Below are 21091 nucleotides of genomic sequence, written 5' to 3' on the forward strand. Positions count from 1 at the left end.
ACAAATATTGGATAGATTGTTGGCACTTAAAATTGATAAGACATCAGGACTGGTTGAGATGCACCCTAGAATTTTGAAGGAAGTGAGGGTAGAAATCCCACAATTGATATAATTCCTTCAATGTTCCTTGGACTCAGGGGAAAGGTCAAAAAACTAAAAAATTGCAAATTACAGAGCAGTGTAACACAATACAACCCTTATAGTGACAGATAGTGTGTGACACAACAGGCTTGTGATGCAAGTTATAAGTCACAGTAGAAAATAAGAGTAGCAACATGGCACAGATTTTCTTTTGTCATCAGCTAGTGTCTCCCTGAGAAACAATGTTTAGACCTTTCATATCATATTTGAAAGTAATGTTATGGGTGTCCCACCTCAGTACACAGAATATCCTTAGGTATGTAATCGATATGCCATCCCATGGACATGTCCAAGCCAGTGAAATTGCCTTTACTTGATGCGGTGAACACACTTAGAAGCTTTGTGCTTTTCAGACTGTTGCATTACTGATTTTGTCCTTCAATGAGTCTGCCTCAAACAGTAAAGATGAAAGTTGCCTAGCTTCCTCTCTTGATAGACATAAACCATCCATGTTTCTGAGCCAAACAACAAATTACTGAAAACACAGGCTTTGTAAATCAGCAGACTGATCCTAATAGCTTGATGTTTGTGCCATGCACGAGTTAGCAAATAGTTAGCTGCTTTCTCTATGAATGTATCTCGTTCAAACAGGAGATAACCAGAGTTCAGAGACATCAGGATTCCCGATGAAGGGTTTATGCCCGAAACGCCGATGCTCCTGCTCCTCAGATGCTGCCTGAGCAGCTGTGCTTTTTCAACACCACTCTTCAACAGAGTCCAGAGACAATATGTTCTTGTTAGAATGAAGGGCAAGGCTGGTAGGTGTAGGGAATGCTGGATGACTAGAGAAATTGAGGTTTAGGTCAAGAAAAAGAAGGAAGCATATGTCGGGCATAGACAGGAGAGATTGAGTCAATCCTTAGAAAAATATAAAGGAATAGGAGCATACTTAAGAGGGAAATCAAGAGGGCAAAAAGGAATCATGAGATAGCTTTGGAAAATAGAGTTAAAGAGAATCCAAAGGGATTTGACAAATACATCTAGGATAAAAGAGTAGTTAGGGAGAGAATAGGGCCCCTTAAAGATCAGCAAGGCTACCTACACATAGAACCGCAGGAGATGGGGAGATATTAAATGAGTATTTTGCATCATTGTTTACTGTGGAGATGGATATGGAAGCTGGAAAATATCAGGAAATAAATTGCGACATCTTGAAAAATATCCATATTACATAGGTGGTGGTTCCAGACATCTTAAACTGCATAAAGGTGGATAAATCCCCAGGACCTCATCAGGTATACCCTAGAACTGTGTGGGAAGCCAGGGAAGTGATTGCTGGGCCCCTTGCTGAGATATAACATGGTGCCACTATTTAAGAAAGGTGGCAAGGAAACGTCAGGAACTACAAACCAGTGAGCCTGATGTCAGTGGTGGGCAAGTTGTTGGAGGGAATCCTGAGGGACAGGATTTACTTGTATTTGCAAAGGCAAGGACTGATTAGGGATAGTCAATAGGGTATTGTGTATTGGAAATGATGTCTCATTAAGTTGTTTGTGTTTTTTGAAGTAACTAAGAGGATTGATGAGGGCAAAGGGTTGGATGCAATCTATATGGACTTCACTCAGGCTTTCAACAAGGTTCTACATGGTTAGCAAGGTTAGATCATGTGGAATACAGGGAGAACTAGCCATTGGATACAGAACTGGCTCAAAGTAGACAGAGGCTGGTGGTGGAAGGTTGTTTTTCAGACTGGAGGCCTATGACCAGTGGTGTGCCACAAGGATCAATGCTGGGTCCACTGCATTTATCTAAATGATTTGGATGTAAATATAGGCGGTATAGTCAGCAAGTTTGCAGATGACACCAAAATTGGTGGTGTAGTGGACAGCAAAGAAGGTTACCTCAAGAGTACAATGGGTTCTTGATGAGATGTGCTGAGGAGTTGGCAGTTGGAGTTTAATTTAGATAAATGTGAGGACCTGCATTTTGGAAAGGCGAATCAAGGCAGAACTTATACACTTAATGGTAAGGTCCTAGGTGCGTGCTGAACAAAGAGACCTTGGATTGCAGGTTCATAGTTCCTTGATAGTGGAATCTCAGGTAGATAGGATAGTGAAGAAGGCATATGCTATGATTTCCTTTATTGGTCAGTGCATTCAGTTTAGGAGTTGGGAGGTCAGGTTACGGCTGTACAGGACATTGGTGAGGCCACGTTTGGAATACTGCATTCAATTCTGGATGCTGTGAGGCCTGAAAGAGTTCAGATAAGATTTACAAGGATGTTGCCAGGATTGGAGTGGGAGGCTGAATAGGCTGGGGATATTTTCCCTGGAGCATTAGAAGCTGAGGGATAACTTTATAGAGGTTAATAAAAACATGATGGGCATGGACAGGGTGAATAGCCAAAGTCTTTCCCCCAGAGTAGAGAAAACCAAAACATAAGGTGAAAGGGAAAAGATTTAAAAGGAACCTCAAGGACAACTTTTTCACTCAGAGGATCGTGCATATATGGCATGAATTGTCAAAGGAGGTGGTGCAGGTTGGTACAATTACAACAGTTAAATGGCATGGTGGCTCAGTGGTTAGCACTGTTGCCTCACAGTGCCAGGGACCCAAGTTCGATTCCAGCCTTGGGCAACTGTCTGTGTGCAGCTTGTATGTATGCTCCAAGTTCTCAGGTTTTCTCCCACAATCCAAAGGCTAGGAAGATTGGCTATACTAACTTACCCATAGTGTTCAGGGATGTGTAGGTTAGGTGCATTAGCCATGGGAAATGCAGAGTTACAGGGATAGGGTAGGTCTGGATGGGATGCTCTTCAGAGGGTTGGTGTGGACTTGTTGGGCCAAATGGCTGGTTTACATGCTGTGAGGATTCTATTCTATAAAAGGCATCTGGATGGTTATATGAAATGGAAGGGTTTAGAGGGATATGGGCCAAGTGCTGTCAACTGGCACTAGATTAATGTAGGAGTTTTGGTTGACATAGACTAGTTGAACTGAAAGGCTAATTTCTATGCTGTACAGCTCTATCACTCTAGTTGTGCAAAAATTCCTTTTAAGAAATAGCTGCAATGGAATGCTCTGTTTTATTATACCTAGCTGCTGTTCTGCACGATCAAAATTGTACCTTTGGCTTTGGTTCTAGGTTTTCTCATATCATGATGTTGTAGAGGATAGACTTCCTGTTCAGTGTGAGGGTTGTTTCTAATTATGAAGCTAAATGAGACACAAGTTGCTTCTCAAAGTACATTGTCAAAACATTGATAGCGACAGCAAGAAAATTAAGAAGTGAATGCCAGACAGTTATAGTGTACCAGTTGAATGCATGATTTGATGTGTTCAGTAAACAGATGAAGAGATGTTCAATGTTAAAGCAATGAAGAACATGTATGAGAACACAGGTTCAAAATATCATTAAGATAGTCTCAGGTGAAGCTAGGGAGAGATGAAAGTAAAAATAATTAATTTGAAATTATCTTGCAGCGCACAACACAAGAAAGATACCAACCCTTAAGAAAGTATATAATATCTAACTGACAGTTAATTAGACAGTTCTACAATAACTTGTTGAGCTGTTTCTTTTAAATATTAACCAAGCAAAGCCATTAATATTTCCATAATTATATCCGTATTTAGAGATCATTATTAGAACATCATTCATAGGGAATGTGAAGAATATGAAAAGATGAATATGAAAATAAAATGAAAATGAACATACTACAAAAGCATGAGAAAACAGTCTGTATTATGAAATTAAAAATCAGCTTCTGATTTATCACTGTAATAGCTAGATAAAATCGTTAACTGCATTTTATTGATAGCCTACAAAAGCCAATCAAAGGAATAATTAGTTCTGGGCTTGTTTGTAGTTCAAAACAGCTGCTCTTAAGCTATCTTTCAAATATTTTAAGTTGACAAAAGTAAATGTTAACACCAAACAGGGTAAGGAGAAACTTAAAAAAAACTAATGAATTTCACAATGTAACTGCCTGGTTATTCTACAAAGATTATGCTAAATATATTACCACATTTTTGAAAAAAAAAGATTAGACTTATTAAATATTATTGTTGTATAAATGTCTCATCAAACCATTTTCATCCAGGAGTACAGTGAATAGGTCTTTTTAAACAAATGTCAAATATGTTGCAATTTTGAATGTTGTATAAATGGACTAAAAAACTCAAATATGCTGCACATTTGTACTACAATCTGCCAGCTTGCTTAATAAATTTAAATGTTTAGTTTATGCATTTACAATATACTATAATTTTTTTTCATACTTCAGATAAAATGAGGGTGAGCAGGTAAAAGAAATACTCTGAGGCCTTTGTAGGAAGTAGCTACAGTCTCTTTTAGTCTACTGTCCATTTTTTAAGTTATTCATCTCAACTGGTACACATTCTGTAGAAGACTTTCAGTTATTTCTGCCTTTGGCAATTACTTTCAGGCACGTTACACAACACTGAACACATCTTCTCAATCTCCTTTCAGTAATAATATTTCAAAATCTACTCGCAATCCTCTCTTACAAGGGGACGTCACCAGATGGCGGGCAAAGAACAAGAATCAGCTGTGGGATATAATGAAAATCCCATCAGTGGTTTTACCTGATTTGTTGCAAATTTATAAATTGCAAGTTAAATTTATGGGTTTCATATGTGGTAAACAAATCAAAGATTATGGACAATTTGTTCTTATCACGCCATGCATTAGTAAACAATTACAATTAATATTATCATTGTTAAGTATAAATTAATTTGAAATCAGAAATAAATTCATGCATTGATTTTATAAATGTCCCAGAAGACAGTGAAACATTTTCCACTTATTTCTCAATAATGGTATTTTCCCCCAGAAATATGGATTAACTTCATGAAAATTCTGTTCCATTGGTAGGGTATATACTGAACAACAACTTATATTTATTTGGTACCACTAATGGAATATAATGGCCCTGCCATTTCACAGAAATATTATCAAAAAACGGTTGTGACACAGCCACACAAAGGCAATTACATCCGTACCACATAGCTTAGACAGAGAGGGTTTTATGCAAGAACGTGAGATAGAGTAGGAGAGTGATTTAAGGAAGAAAATTCCAGTGTTTAGGATCCAGGCAGCTGAAGGCACTTCTACCAGTGATGGAGTGATTGAAGTCAGGGATGTGCAAGAGGACAAATAAGTTGAACACAGATATTTCAGAGGTTTACAGAGCTGGAGGAGATTACAAAGAACAGGGAGGAATGAGGCTATGGAGGGATTTGAAAACAAGAAAGGGAATTTTAGAAGACACTAGTGAATTGGAGCCAATGTAGGTCAAAGAGCACAAAAGGGTGACAGGTGAATAGAACTTGCAGTGAGTTAGGAGATGGTAGCTCTGGATGACCTTGAGTTACAGTAATGGAATTGGAAGTCAGCCAAGATGCATTGAGATACAAAGGTATGAATGAGGGTTTTAAGATTGAGTGAACAGAGACTGGATGTTCAGGTCAGAGTTAAAAATGACACCAAGATTGCAAATGATCCATTTAGTCTCAGAGTTGCTCATGACAGGAACGGAGTAGTAGGTAATTTTGGAGTGGTGACTGAAAGCAATGGCTTCAGCTTTACTAACAGGAAATTTCTGTCATCCGGTGCTGAAAGTTAAATAAGCAGCCTGATAATTTAATAAAGGTGGAGGAGTTGAGAAGCGAGTAATGAGGTGGAGCCATAAATCATCAGCATACGCATGAATGCCGATATTATGTTTTTGGTAGTTGTTGCCGAAAGGCAATTTGTAGATGAAATGTAGGAATTTATAAGCTTGGATTGTTGGGGAAACATCAAAAGTAGCCTTGCAAGAGCAGAAAGGGGAGTGTGAAATGCCTTAGGTTGTACATAAAGGCGCATTGGCATGAACTATTAATTCCTTTGAAAGAAATGAGAGCAGAAATTGCAGAGGCAATAGTCTTAATTCTTCCATTTTCCCAGGTTCATAATCAAGGTTCATAATCAAGGAATAGAGGTGGAAGTTTGCAGTTTGCTTGAAAAATCAAAATTTGTGAGCAGTTAAATTAGGCTGGAAGACTCCAACCTTTTGGTAAAGGTAAAAACAAACGAAGAATGGAAATAAAATCTCAGCAGCGAAGAATCACTTTGGACTGGATCAAGGAAAACTGAATGCCTATTTAAAGGACATTGTAAAATATCACAGCGAAGTTTTTCCTGTCTTAAAAACAAACAGGCAAATTTGGTTCTCTACTTTAGAAAATAAACTGTCTACCAAGTATTTATTATGTTACCCTTTCAGGTATTAATGGAAGATTTTTTTTTTAAAATATGAACCATCTCTGCAAAGATCATAATAAAGCTGTCAGTTCAAAACTGACTTCAGTATTGAACATAAAAGTCCTGGCTAAAACTACAGTCTTTTGGATGAAATGTTATCCAAGGCTCTATTTACTTTCTCAGTTTTATATAAAAGATTTTATGATGCCGCTTTGAAGGAGTTATTGTGATGTCTTAGTCAATATTTATCACTTAATAAAAATAAAAAGACAGATTACCTGGACATTATAAGAATGCTGTTATTGAAAGTACATGTCTGTTGCACTGGCAAATGGCGACCAGACCAGTCACAATTGCAAAATGTGTTACTTATCCTGCTAAAGAGTCTTTCATTGAAAAAAACTTACCTACGCATGAAAGTATTACTTCTGCCTCCAGGGTAACAACGTATCATATAACATTTGATCATTGTTTATGGATACCTATCTTTCAAACTTCACACATACAAACATATGAATTAGCAGCAGGAACAGGAGGAGGCCATTTGACCACTTCAGCCTTCTTCGCCATTTAGTATGATCATAGCTGTTAAAGGAAAGATATTATTAAGCTGGAGAAGGTTCAGAAGAGATTTACCAGGTATGGAAGCTTTGAGTTATGAAGAAAGGCTGATAGGCTAGGATTTATTTCACTGGAGTGCAGGTGGCTGCGAGGCGATCTTATAGATGTTTATAAAATAAATAGAGTTAATGATAATTGTCTTTTCCGTAGAATGGAGGATTTCAAGACTAGGGGGCACATTCTTAACGTTAGAAGAGAGATTTAAAAAAAGACGAGGGCAATTTTTTTTTTACACAGAGGGTGGTTTGCATATGGAATAAATTTCATGAAGAAGTGGTGGATTTGGGTAAATTACAACATTTAAAACACATTTGGATAAGTACATGAATAGGAACGGTTTGGAGGGATACAGGCCAGGAGCAGGCAGGTGAGACTAGATTATGTTCAACATGGACTGGTTGGACCAAAGGGTCTGTTTCTGTGCTGTATGACTCTATGATTAGAACCTCAAATCCACATTGCCAGCTCCCTGGAAACTTTAGAATCTATTTGCATCTGCCTTAAAAATATTCAAAGACTCGGCTTCCACTACCTTTTCAAGAAGTGAGCTCCAGAGACTCTCAACTCTTGAGAGAAAGAATTTTTCCTCTTCTCTGTGACCCTTCATTTCTAAACAGTGGCCTCTAGTTCTCAATTCTCCCATAAGAAAAAAACATCCTCTTCACATTCACCCCGTAAAAAAATCATATGGATCATATATGTTTTGATTAAGTCACCGTACTCTTCCAATTCCAGCTGATATAAACCTAGCCTGTCCAAACATTCCTCATAAGGTAACCTGCACATTCTAATGCTTTATGTCCTTCCTTAAATAAGGTGACCAACATTGTGCACAGAATAATATAACAGAAGAATAACCTCTCCACTTTCATTAAAACTTCCCTTGCATTAAATTATAACATTCTATTAGCTTTCCTAATTATTTGCTGCTCTTGCTTATTAACCTTTTGTGATTCATGCATTATGACGTCCAATTAACTCTGCAATCTCTCATCAATAAGATCCAACATCAGATCCAACTTCAAGATCATGGTTTACAGAGCTGTGGTGGTTCCCACTCTCCTATATGGCGCTGAGATGTTGACTGTCTACAGCAGACACCTCTAGACACTGCAGCAGTACCATCAATGTTCCCTGTGCAAATCCTGCATATTTGCTGGGCAGAAAAGCGCACCAACACCAACATCCTTGACCAGGCCAACATCCCCCAGCATCAAGCCACTGGCCATCTTCGATCAACTGTGATGAGCTGGGCACATCATCCACATGACCGACATGAGACTCAGGAGCGCCATTCAGCTTTGAAACGGCAGGCAGGCCAGAGGAAGTGCTTCAGTGATACACTCAAGGCCTCACTGGTGAAATACAGCATTCCCACAGACACTTGGGAATCACTGGCCCAAGACCGTCCAAAGTGGAGCCGCAGATCCAGGAAGGCATTGAGCACCTTGAGAGTTGCTGTTGGGAGAAAACGAAAGCCAGGCGAAAACAGCATAAGGAATGCACTGCTACATCAATGCCCCATCCACCCTTTTCCGCAACATCCTTCTGCCCCAAGTGTAATATAACCTGCGGTAACTGCATCGGTCTATATATCCACCTACAGATTCGCCCTGAGATTGGAAGAGAGTCATCCACATCTGTGAGGGACCACCAATGATCATGATGATGAATACCCTTTATGTGGCATTTATCAAATGTCTTTAGAAATCTTGAATACAGTGCATCTACCGGTTCCTTTTTACCTCAGCATTTGTTACCATCTCAAAGAGCTTTTTAAACATGATCTCCCCTTCACAAAACCATGTTGACTCTGCTTGATTATCTTGAACTTTCACCTTCATCCCCTCCCCCACTCACCCATTGTACTCTATGCTACTTTCTCCCACCCCCTCCCTCCTCTAGCTTATCTCTCCACGCTTCAGGCTCACTGCCTTTATTCCTGAAGGGCTTTTGCCTGAAACGTCGATTTCGAAGCTCCTTGGATGCTGCCTGAACTGCTGTGCTCTTCCAGCACCACTAATCCAGAATCTGGTTTCCAGCATTTGCAGTCATTGTTTTTACCTCATTGAACTTTTCTAAGTATCATGCTATAACTACTTTTAGAAAATCTTCAAACAATTTACCTATGACAGATGTTAAGCTAATTATGTTAAAGTTTCCTGCTTTCTGTCTCCCTCCATTTTTAATAAAGGGGTTACATTGCTATCGCTCAATCTGACAAGACCATCCTCAAATCAAGGGAGTTTCAAAAAATTAAACTAATGTATCAACTATCGCACTAGCCACTTTTTTTTTAACCTGAGGATGAAGTACATCAGGATCCAGGCACTGTCACCCACAACTCAAAAAAATTACTCAGTACTACCTCTGGGGTAACTGTGATTTTCCTGAGTTCCTCCCTCCCTCCCATTTTCTGATTTGTAGCTACTTCTGGGATGTTTCTGCTTCCCCTATAGCAAAGGCTGATGCAAAATCCCTTTTCAATTCATTGCCATCTCTATCAAGCAACACTAATAGTGTGCATGTCCCCTACCAAGAAATTCTGATGTCAAGGGTAAATTCTATTATGACTTCCACTCATTGATTGCCAAATTGTGCTAAAGTCTTGACTTTTTTGAAGTAGTAGCAAAGAGGGATTAATAAGGGCAGAACCATAGATGTGATCTACGTGGACTTCAGTAACGCATTCGACAAGGTTCCCCATGGGAAACGTTAGCAAGGTTAGATCTCATTGAATACAGGGAGAACTAGCCATTTGGATACAGAACTGGCTCAAAGGTAGAAGACAGGGTGGTGGTGAATGGTTGTTTTTCAGATTGGAGGCCTGTGACCAGTGGAGTGCCACAAGGATTAGTGCTGGGTCCACAACTTTTCATCATTTATATAAATGATTTGTATGTGAGCATAAGAGGTATAGTTAGTAAGTTTGCAGATGACACCAAAATTGGAGGTGTAGTGGACAGTGAAGAAGGTTACCTCAGATTACAATGGGATTTTGATCAGATGGGCCAATGGACTGAGAAGTGGCTGATGGAGTTTAATTCAGATAAATGCGAGGTGCTGCATTTTGGGAAAGCAAATCTTAGCAAGATTTACACACTTAATGGTAAGGTCCTAGGGAGTGGTGCTGAACAAAGAGACCTTGGATGCAGGTTCATAGCTCCTTGAAAGTGGAGTCACAGGTAGATAGGATAGTGAAGAAGGCATTTGGTATGCTTTCCTTTATTGGTCAGAGTATTGAATGCAGGAGTTGGGAGGTCATGTTGCGGCTGTACAGGACATTGGTTGGCCACTTTTGGAATATGGCATGCAATTCTGGTCTCCTTTCTATTGGAAAGATGTTGTGAAACTTGAAAGAGTTCAGAAACAATTTAGAAGGATGTTGCCAGGGTTGGAGGATTTGAGCTATAGGGAGAGGCTGAACAGGTTAGGGCTGTTTTCCCTGGAACATCAAAGGCTGAGGGGTGACCTTATAGAGGTTTTTAAAATCATGAGGGGCATGAATAGGAGAAATAAATAAAGTATTTTCCCTGCGGTAGGGGAGTCCAAAACTAGCGGGCACAGGTTTAGGGCGAGAGGGGAAAGATATAAAAGAGACCTAAGGGGCAACGTTTTCATGCAGATGGTGGTACGTGTACGGAATGAGCTGCCAGAGGAAGTGGTGGAGGTTAGTACAATTGCAATTACAATTATAATTTAAAAGGCGTTTGGATGGGTATATGAATAGGGTGCTGGCAGGTGGGACTAGATTGGGTTGGGATATCTGGTCGGCATGGATGGGTTGGACTGAAGGATCTGTTTCCGTGCTAGACATCTCTATGACTCTATATTGCTGCTCCTATGTCCTATTGTTAATTGTTAAATCATTGTGTTTACTTGCAGATAAGGGATAGGGTTGCGGATTAATTTGTGCCCCTATAAGTAATCAGACTTGTATAGTGACTGTTAAGTTAGGACGTGTTTGCTTGTAATCTGTAACTGAGTAAATAACTGCTAATATAAGACTGCAAAATTTGGCTCAGGTAATATTCCTCACCAGCTGGCTTTCTGGACTAAAGCACCCATCTTTCCTGGAATGCTATATTTCAATCACACCAATACGTTTCTGGCCATGCCAAAATACCTAAAGCAGACCTTATCAAAGTCACAGCAGCATTGCATGTGATTATGACACAGGCTTAAGATGGTTCAAGCTGTACATTCTTGAGCCATCTGAAGCCTTTGACACAGTTATCCACGCTGTTCCACTTCAGCACCTCTCTAACTGTTATTTGTCTGGATGGAACTGTATTTGCCTGAGATAATTCTAAATGATTGATCAAATACAACACTTTATCCTTCCAATCCTATATTGTGGCCACTGCCAAGGGCTGAAGAACTGAATTCTTCAAGCTCTCAATCCTCATATGGCACAGACTTAAATTGGTTTTATAATACAGGTAGTCCCATGAGTGATTCAAGACATTTTATTACTTTAAAGACACTATACAATATAAGCTGTTATTGTTGGATCCACATAATGTTTCTTGGTATATACATCAGTGGTTGGTGCTACAAACTAGGTCTTACAACATCTTTTGTTCCCAAATAATCTTAATTTGCTAATTTAAATTAGCTCATAACCATGCAAAGCTTTAATTTATGACAACTTAGTTTCAGTACAAAAATGTGACAGTTGTTCTCAAAAGGACAAAAAAAAAAGAATTTACTGTTCTTACCTTAGCTGTATGTAAAGTTCGTTCTTGAGGCTTGATTTTTTTAGTCACAGTCTTATCCAATATTTGTGGTTTAATACCATATTCTGTAAAATTGAACATTCAATTCACACATGTCAGGCCATTGTAGTCTGTTAGTAACTACCATGCACACCAATGACCTCAGGTTGTATTTTATGAATTCATATTTATCACAACAGCGAAGTCTGTCATTAACTACTGCTTTCATCAATGATTTCAGATTGTCCATTATCAATTCAAATGGCAATTGTTCATTTATTGCTGTGAACAATGGAAGTAAGTGTCCTTTATGTTGTGCATTGGTGCATTTTATAGATTGGGGTGAAAATCAGTTTTAAAATATCAATCTTTATAGACATAGTAACTTACCTTTTCATCTTTATTATTAGCATTATATAACATGTGGAAGCAATAATAATTTTTGCTCACCTACATTAATTGAGTGCAAGTATATCTGTTCACTGAAAATTTAGCGAAATCAGTGTTGTGTTTATTTTAAATAAGGAATCCCATTGTGACTTCCTAGCAGTTGGACTTTAGCACACAGGTACACTGTGGTTTTATGAATGGAACTGACAAGACTGCTATACGGATTTGTCTCATTCTCATTTTGATATATAAGAAATAATATCACTACAGTGTTACCAAGGCCACTCAATATGAATCCAGATTAAATATTTAGTTTAATTTGATTTATTATTGTCACATGTACCCAACTACAATGAAAAACTTTGTTTTGCATGCAGTATAGACAGATCATACCATACAAAGTGCATCACGGTAATAGAACTGAGCGAAGAATACAATTTTACAGCTGCAGAGAAGGTGCACAAAGAGCAAGATCAATGTTTAAATTTAAAATTGAAGTGCTCCATTCAGAAGTCTGAGAACAGTGGGGAAGAAGCTGTTCTTGAATCTGTTAGTATGTGGGTTTAATCTTTTCTATCTTCTGCCCGACAGAAGAGGTTAGAAGAGATTATAACTGGGGTGGGAGGGGTCTTTGATTATGTTGGCTGCCTTCCCAAGGCAGTGAAAAGTATAGATGGATAAATAATGCCCCAATTTAAAATTCTCATTTTTATGTTCAAGGCCTAGCCCTTCCCTGTCTGTAATGAGTTCCAGCTCCATAACCCTCCATGATGCACTCATTTAACTCTGGATTTTGGAGCAATCCCAATTACAAATTCCTGCCACTTATGGGCATAGCTTCAATTACCTAATTCTTAAACTCTGGAATTCCTTTCCTAAGCCTTTATTTCCTTCTTTAAGATGTTGAGATGGGAAATCTCACAACTTTTAAAAAATATTTAGTTGAGCACTTGAAATGTCATTCAAGGCTGTGGGCCAAGAGCTGGAAAGTAGAATGAGAACAGTTTTTGTCAGCCTACACTCGATAGGCTGAAGGGATTATTCTGTACTCTACTGTTCCTTAAAAGCCACCTCTTTGGCCAAGCTTCTCCAATATCAGCTTATATGGTTCAGTGTCAAATTATAACATTCCTATGAAACATTTTGGGGTATTTCATTAACATAAAAGAGTAGAAAAGATAAAAATTAAACAAGCAAATAAAACCATATATATTAGACAATGTTTTGGTCTTTCTTTTATCAATGAATTGTCCTGTGCACTGACTTTCATTATAAAATATTGTATTGTACAGGTTCCATGAATACCAGAAACATAATTTACATTCTAACATCTGTTTCAAAGCTGTACAACTGAGCTAACAATGAATCTGAAAATTAAACAAAATCAACTCACAAATCATTAAAACAGGCAGTTACTAGGGTGGCACAGTGGCTCAGTGGTTAGCACTGCTGTCTCAGCGCCAGGGACCTGGGTTCAATTCTAGCCTCAGGTGACTGTGTGGAGTTTGCACATTCTCCCAGTGTCTGCGTGGGTTTCATCCGGGTGCTCTGGTTTCCTCCCACAATCCAAAGATGTGCAGGTTAGGTGAATTGCCCACAAGCTAAATTGCCCACAGTATTATGGGATGTGTAAGTTACTTGCAAAAGTCAAGGGAAATGTGGAGTAATAGGGTAGGGTAATGGGTCTGGGTGGATACTCTTTGGAGGGTCGGTATGGACTTGTTGAGCCAAAGGGCCTGTTTCGACACTGTAGGAATTCTAATTCTAGCAACTAGACTGGTACATTTCATTGAAATTGCTTTGGAAGACAACATAGTAGAAATGACTATAACTATAAGACTATAAGACTATAAGATAGGCTTAAAATAGCATCAGTTAAAATACCTTGATCAAAATGGTAATTTATTTTTCAGGTTTAAAAATTATTCATTACTGTACTAAATTTCAAATTTACACATCAAACTGAGAAGACCTTGAAGTAAAAGTAAACCATGTGTGAAAAAAATGTTTTCTCCACCTACTAACTCATAGTGGATATCAAAAACTTTGCTATTATTTCCCCTTAAAGGAAAGATGCAAATTTCACAACAGCTGCTCTGCAAGGAGTTTCTCAGCCAATTCCAATACAGTAAGGACTAACCACAGTTTATTTTATTCATTCACAAGACATGGACATCGCTAGCCATGCCAGTATTTACTGCCATCCCTAATTGCCCAGAGGATAGGTGAGAGTCAACCACATTGCTGTGGGTCTGCAGTCACATGTAGGCCAGACCAGGTAAGGACAGCAGATTTCCTTTCCGAAAGGACATTAGTCAGCCACAGTTTTGCAACAAATTCTAAATATGAACTTGTCTTGAATGCTGATCTGCAGACATACAGTCTGGAAAAGTTCAGTAGCAACAGTGTTAGAACCATCGCTAATTTTTCAATATTTTTGTTTTATTCTGTTATCAATTTGGTTTGGAGTTGTGTAGTGAAACTGTAAGCTGAAGATGATCTTTGAATTTTATTTAGCAGCTTGTGTTAATCAAAAATAGCAACTAGCAAGCTGTTGTTTCCTTGTGAGGCCAGGCCTAGAAGTTAATTCCAGGCTGGTTCCTTATCAAAGGGTTCTACAGGTACTTCAACACAGGGGGTGAGGGGGGAGCTGTACGTTTAAACAGATAACAGATTCTGGCCAGTAATGAGGGATGTACCTAGAACTGATTCCAGTGAGTCTGGGATACATCATGCTGAAGCAGATGGCAGATGCTGAAGTGTAACTGGAACTTCATGGAGAGATGGTCAATTTGGTTCGGCTGTCTGTCTTTGTGGTGTAACAACAGTATACAACTCTATAGGGACTGAAGTGCCATTATTTGATATTTTTATACTTGCATCAGAATATTCCAAACAGCTTTACAACAAATGCAATAATTTTAAATTGCAGTTAATGGATTGAATTTAATGGCTCTGTCCACTAGCCAAAAAGTCAGGCACGACCCATTGTTGACATTTTCAAAAAGCCAGGCACAATTCAAGCACATTCAGGCAATTAACTGCCTGCCAACGGGGCTTCCATGCCTTGACAGACAGTGTACCCACCGCCAAGAGCTGCCAGCCAATCAGGAAATAAAGAGTTCCTCTGTCCCAGTACTGCCACCACCAGCAGTACCACTGCTAGAACTGCAACATATTCAGAGCAGTCCCAGAAATAAGGTAAAAATGTGGCGCTTGCGAGAGGCAACAAGGTAAGGTTTTACCGCCCCTGGGAGAGAACTGGGATCATTTTTGTTGGGTAGAGGGTGCACCTTTCAGCTAAGTAGTACAATTTTAAAAAGGGTGCCAAAAGAGAATAATCTGGTGGTGGCTGTGGTGAACTCTTTTAAGATAGGACAGGTTAAAAGAACAGTTAATAAAACTTATAGGTCCTGTATATATAAAGATGTATAATACAGAGATGGGCTGAGAAGTTAAACTTAAATAAAGTACTAGTTTGAACCCAGCTGAAGTGACCTTGTCTATTCTGAGCACCACACTTTACGAAGCGTGCAGTGGCTTTGGAAAGAGTATAAAAGAGCTTTACGAGAATGGTCCTAGAGTTATGGCACTACAATTAAGTGGATATCTGGAAAAAACAAGGGATATTTGGTTTGTGCTGGGTTTAAAATCATGAAAGGTTTAGATAGGCTAAATGGACAGAAAGATAGATAAATTTGAAATGCACTACCTAAGAGGATGATGGATACAGATTCAATAGTGGTCTTTAAAACACAATTCAAAAATATTTGGGCAAACATTATAGGAATATCAAGGAAACAAGGGGTTAATGGTTAAAAAAAAAGGATTGTTGTTTGAAACAGCCATTTTACAAACATAAACACTCAATACATTTAAGACAGCCCTGAATATTCTCAATGTGATACTTCCTACTTCAAAACTATTCTTAGGTCGAGTATTATTAGCCTTTTCCAGACCTCTCTGTACTTTGTTTCTCATCGCTAATATTTCATCAAGGCATCCTCACCCTCTGATAAATTAGGTTAAATCCTTCCCACAATTTAGGGGACACAATAGCCTACTGGTATTATTGCTAGACTGTTAATTCAGAGATGATCTGGGCATGTTCTGGGAACTGGGATTCAAATCCTGCCATGGCAGTTGGTGGAATGTGAAGTCCTATAGTTATCTGGAATTAAGAATCTAATGATGACCATGAATCCATTGTTGATTGTTGGAAAAACCCACCTGGTTTACTAATGTCGTTTAGGGAAAGAAGCTGCCATCCTTGATTGGTCTAGCCTACATGTGACTCCAGACTCACATAAATGTGATTGACTTTTAACTGCTCTGTTAGGGATGGGCAATCCGTACCCAGTGATGCAAACCAATTCACTTTGAATAGAACCCTCCCGTCACACAGCTTGTCCCATAATAAATGTGAAACCTCACTGCACCATACCTTCAACTATATATCAACTGATCCTATTGTATTACATCCAATAACAACTTCTCTTTAAATGGCACATTTAACATGTGAAATGTCCCAATCATTATCTAATGTTGGCATGGATATGTGGTTACACGCTCATCTCAGTGCCAAATAGGACACCAAGAGATAGGAGAAGTGTTTAGCAAGTGGAGAGAAACTGCTGAGTGGTATAGTGAAAACTGATGCTTTGTCTTCAAATGATGTTGCTGAGAGGATTGAGCTTTAAGAACATCAAAGGTAATTGTGCAAGTGTGAGCACAGAGGGAATACAGATGATAAGAGCTTAATGATACAACGTGTGATGCAGCTAGATATACAGGGGAACAGCTAACTAGTTTCTAGCTTATGTCATTGGCAATCGTGCTCTAATGAACCTAATTGCCACCTAGGTAATTCTGTATCACTGGTTATGAGTTCTGTGGGTCCTTGTGTGGCTGATGATCCCAATCTCAGAGACGTATCTCTGAGCACATATTTGGCAGGTGTTTTCCATAGGCTTAAGTGGTCCTTGGCCTTGAGATCATTGGCACACTTTTCTCCTCATCATTTTCTGTACTCTCTCTTACCAATGGACGTTCTTGAAGAATTATGTCGCATCACGCAGCAGTTTCCTCCAAGTCAGGATACCTTTATTCAGAAGAAGCTATGTGCTGACATCTGTATTGTTTTTCTTGAGAGTTGCCTTCAGGGTATCTTTTAAGCACTTCCTTTGTTCTCCTCTGATTCGAGTGCCTTCCTTAAGCTGTGTGAAGGCGGCTTCCTAAACACATGGCCGGTCCAATGGAGTTGGTTTTCTGATGATCTTTGCCTCAATGCTGATGCTATCAGCTGCTTCAAGAATGTTGATGCTAGAATACCTGTCCTGCCAGGGGATGCGGAGAACGTGTCTCAAACAGCATTGATGGTACTTCTCAAGAGTCTTGAAGCGGCGTCTGTATATTTTCCCAAGGTCCAGACCCATGTAGAAAAGTAAGTCAGATGACTGCCTTATAATCAGGATCTTGGTATCAGCGCTGATCTCACAGTCATCAGAGACTCTCAGCCTGATTGGACATAATATTGAATCGCTGCATCCATGTCAGCCTTAGATAAGAGGCAGATCCCCAGGTAAAGGAAATGCTCCACATTTGAGAGGACATCTTTGGTGATCTTAATGAAGGGATGGACCAGAACTTGACCCTGGAAAGGGTTAGTAAAGGATTCAAGTCTTCTTGTTGAAGCGAAGACCAATTCTTCAGAAAGCTTCCACAAAGATCGTAAGCAAGGCTTGAAGATTCTCTTTTGAGACAGCAGAGATAACATTATCATCCACATAGTCAAGTTTCACAATTGAGGTCAATATCATTTTCTTCTTGGATTTCCACCAATTGAGGTCAAAATGTTTTCGGTCCATCCTGTGTCATTGGGAAGCTTACTCTTGACAAGATGAAGAATGGTGATGGTGATGGAGAAAAGAGTGGAGACAATGACACATCCCTGCTTGACCCCTGCCTTCATTTCAAAGGATTCTGTCACATTTTCATCAGTGAGTATTGTTGCCAACATCTTGTCATGGAGGAGATAGAAGATGTTGATGAACTTCACTGGGTAGAAGGTCTTTGACAGGGTCTTCCATGGTACTTTCGGTTTGACTGAGTTAAAAGCCTTGGTCAGATCAATGGGCGCATAGAGTGGTTGGTGTTGTTCCTGGCAATTCTCTGAGTTTCTGAGCAGTGTATGTCCTTGGTTTGGTCAGACACCACATTGGCTTTCAGGAAAGATTTCCTCAGATTCTGGGAAAAGACACCTAGCAAGTACTCGGGTGATGATCTTTCTGAAAGTAGAAAATAATGAGATTCCAAAGTTGTTCCCATAGTCCACTTTGTCTCTTTCTTGAAGATGGTAGTGATAGCAGCATTTCTGAGATCGACAGGGATTTCTTCTTTGTCCCAGATTTTCAGGAACGGTTGATAGAGGTGAGTGGTAGGCTTTGCTCCTCCAAGTTTCAAAATCTCTATGGAATCTTATCTACTCCTACGGTGTTTCCATTCTTCATGTGTTTTATTGTAGCTTCAACTTCTGCCACACTAGGTGCAAGTCCATGATCATCTTTGATAGGATATCGGGGATTTTCTCAAACAAGTCTTCACTGATGATTGTATTGTGGGTTATGATTTTCTTTGAAGTGTTCTCTTCAGCGGAGACTGACATTTTCTCTGTCTCTTACTCTGCAGCGGTTTGAGGTCAAGGGTATTGGGTCTGTATATTTGCTTTGGTGATATTGAAGAAACCATGGGTGTCATCCTTGTCAGAATTTATCTACTGCAATGGGAAGAGAGATAAAGTCTATACTAGGAAACATCCAGGGTGAACAAGAACAATGGCTCAAAATAAGACTAGGGCAAAAATGCAAGTGAGAATGTAGTTGAGAAAATCAGTCAACACAAAATTTCTAAAGTTACTGGAAGGACAAAGATTACACAATTGGGATTTTCAAAATGCAGATGTAAGTCGACATTTTTTCTGAGGGAAACACAAAGAATGAGATAGGATTGAAAGTGGAAAGGAGGTTGTGCATGGAGAGAGACACAGTGAAGTACAATGTTAGCAGTGAGGATGTGTGGGATAGTAAGGACAAAGAAATAGCAGCGAATATGAATTAGGTAGTTTATATGGAGGAAAAGATTAAATAATCGGAAAACCAAAAATGTGAAATAAGATGGAAATCACATGGTGAAGGAAAGTTGCTTGGACACAGATTGAGCAAAGAAAGCAATGAAGATGCTTCAGAAAGAACTTTTTTTGACTGAGGTAAAAAAAAAATTCATTTTAAATGAAAGATGAGACCAATGATTGGTAAAGGAGTTCTTGTTACCTTTATGAATTCTGGGAAAGAGATCTGTAAACTCCATCAGAAATATTAAATATTCATACTGATGACAGAATCAATGGGGTTGGTTTAAAATTAAAAATTATTAATTTCAGTTTCTATTTGAAACATCCTAAAGCATGGCTCTTTGCCAAGAAATGGACGAAGGGAGTTTTCTTTCATTCATATGGGTGTTTCTCCCAGAAGACAATTAAAGATATGTAAGTTGCAGCTCATTTGGAATTGGTGAAAGAAAAAAAAAGTTGAAATAGTTACTTAGTTTGAAGCTCGAGGAAGAAAACTACAGTGATCCTCACAATGAAAACTACCTAGCTCTGTGAGAGAAACAGTCAGCTGAAACAGCTAGCTTGGAAACAGCTGTAAAGACACTGTGAAACAAACTGGGGAAAGCAAAATTTATGCATGTCCAAATTCAGGATATCTTTGAAGTCTATAGTTGCAAAATTTATGCATGTCCAAATTCAGGATATCTTTGAAGTCTATAGTTGCGAGAAGCCACCTAGCCAAACGTTATTGGAAAGAGCGCAATTAAATCCTATACTTTAGAGAATACGAGAACAGCGAGGAGAATTGAATTCCAGAGGGCTGTGACATTTCTTCGGGTTGGTCACAGACAAAGTAAATTAACCTTAAGTTATCATAACAGAAGCGAACTATTAAAATTAAACTCATAGCATATGTAGTTATAAACTATAGTATTAAGTTAAGACTACTTGCTTTAAATCCTAAAGTGTGAAATGTTGTGGTGTAATTTCTTACAGTTAATCACTGAGTTTGCAAATTTTTCTTTAAATGGTAATAGCCTCTGCCTGAACATTCAGGGGAGATTTACAAGGATGTTGACGAAACTCTTAAAATGCAGCTAATGAACAATTGGACAATTTCGGAATGTTCTGCTTGGAACAGAGGAGGCTGAGAACAGAATTGATTGATGTGTCCAAAATTATGAGTGGCTGGACAAAGTGGGTAGGAAGCATCTATTTATCGTAACAGAGCTGTCAATGACCAGGAAGCACTGATTTCAAGAAACTGATAAAAAGTTGAGGGTAGACAAGGAAAGCTTTATCACCCAGAGAATGGTAGAGGTCTGGAAATATCAATTTGAAAGGGTAGTAAAGGCAGAAATCTTTGATTCATTTAAAAGAGGAGCCTGGAAGTACATCTCAAATAACAGAAGGAAAATATTAAAGGTGGATTCATAGCATATGTAGAATCATAGAAATGTACAGCACGGAAACAGACCCTTTGGTCCAACTCATCCATGTCGACTAACCTAATTTAGTCCCATTTGCCAGCTACTGGCCCATATCCCTCTAAATCCTTCTGATTTATTTATCCATAACTATTGTATTAAGTTAGAGTACTGGTTTTAAATCCTACTGTATGAAATGTAGTGTAATGTATTTCAGTTAATCATAGAGTTTTCAAACTTTACTTTAAGTGTTAATGGTTCTTACCAGAATTGTAAAAATCAAGACAATGTAGGAATGACAGTCAGGAAACCAAAACACAGAATGATGGTTACTACCACCAACTGGGCACATGATCTCACTTTCTTTGTTGTGGGGACCCAGTGTATTTAATATCTTACCGAAAACCCCCTCAAACCATGATACTGATACAATAATCAACAAGCATTAAGGTAACATGAGCTTTATTTACAGGTGAAC

The 21091-nt window shown here is 38.8% G+C and overlaps 1 protein-coding gene across 3 annotated transcripts in view; it reads right to left on the minus strand.

The window, feature by feature from the left end:
• The window catches only part of chst10 (carbohydrate sulfotransferase 10), a 64812-nt gene that overhangs the window by 24814 nt on the left and 18907 nt on the right, over positions 1-21091 (minus strand). For 2 of the 3 annotated variants that reach the window (XM_043691694.2, XM_087988091.1), the window contains one exon: positions 11692-11774. The exons of the other annotated variant lie outside the window; for it this stretch is intronic. In XM_043691694.2, coding sequence (XP_043547629.1) covers positions 11692-11774 — 83 coding nt within the window. The remainder of the gene's footprint in view (positions 1-11691; positions 11775-21091) is intronic. 3 annotated transcript variants of the gene reach the window in all.

This window comes from Chiloscyllium plagiosum, unplaced genomic scaffold (genome assembly GCF_037043375.1).
Source record: "Chiloscyllium plagiosum isolate Xiang-an unplaced genomic scaffold, Cpla_swu_hap1 HiC_scaffold_6, whole genome shotgun sequence".
NCBI lineage: Eukaryota > Metazoa > Chordata > Chondrichthyes > Orectolobiformes > Hemiscylliidae > Chiloscyllium > Chiloscyllium plagiosum.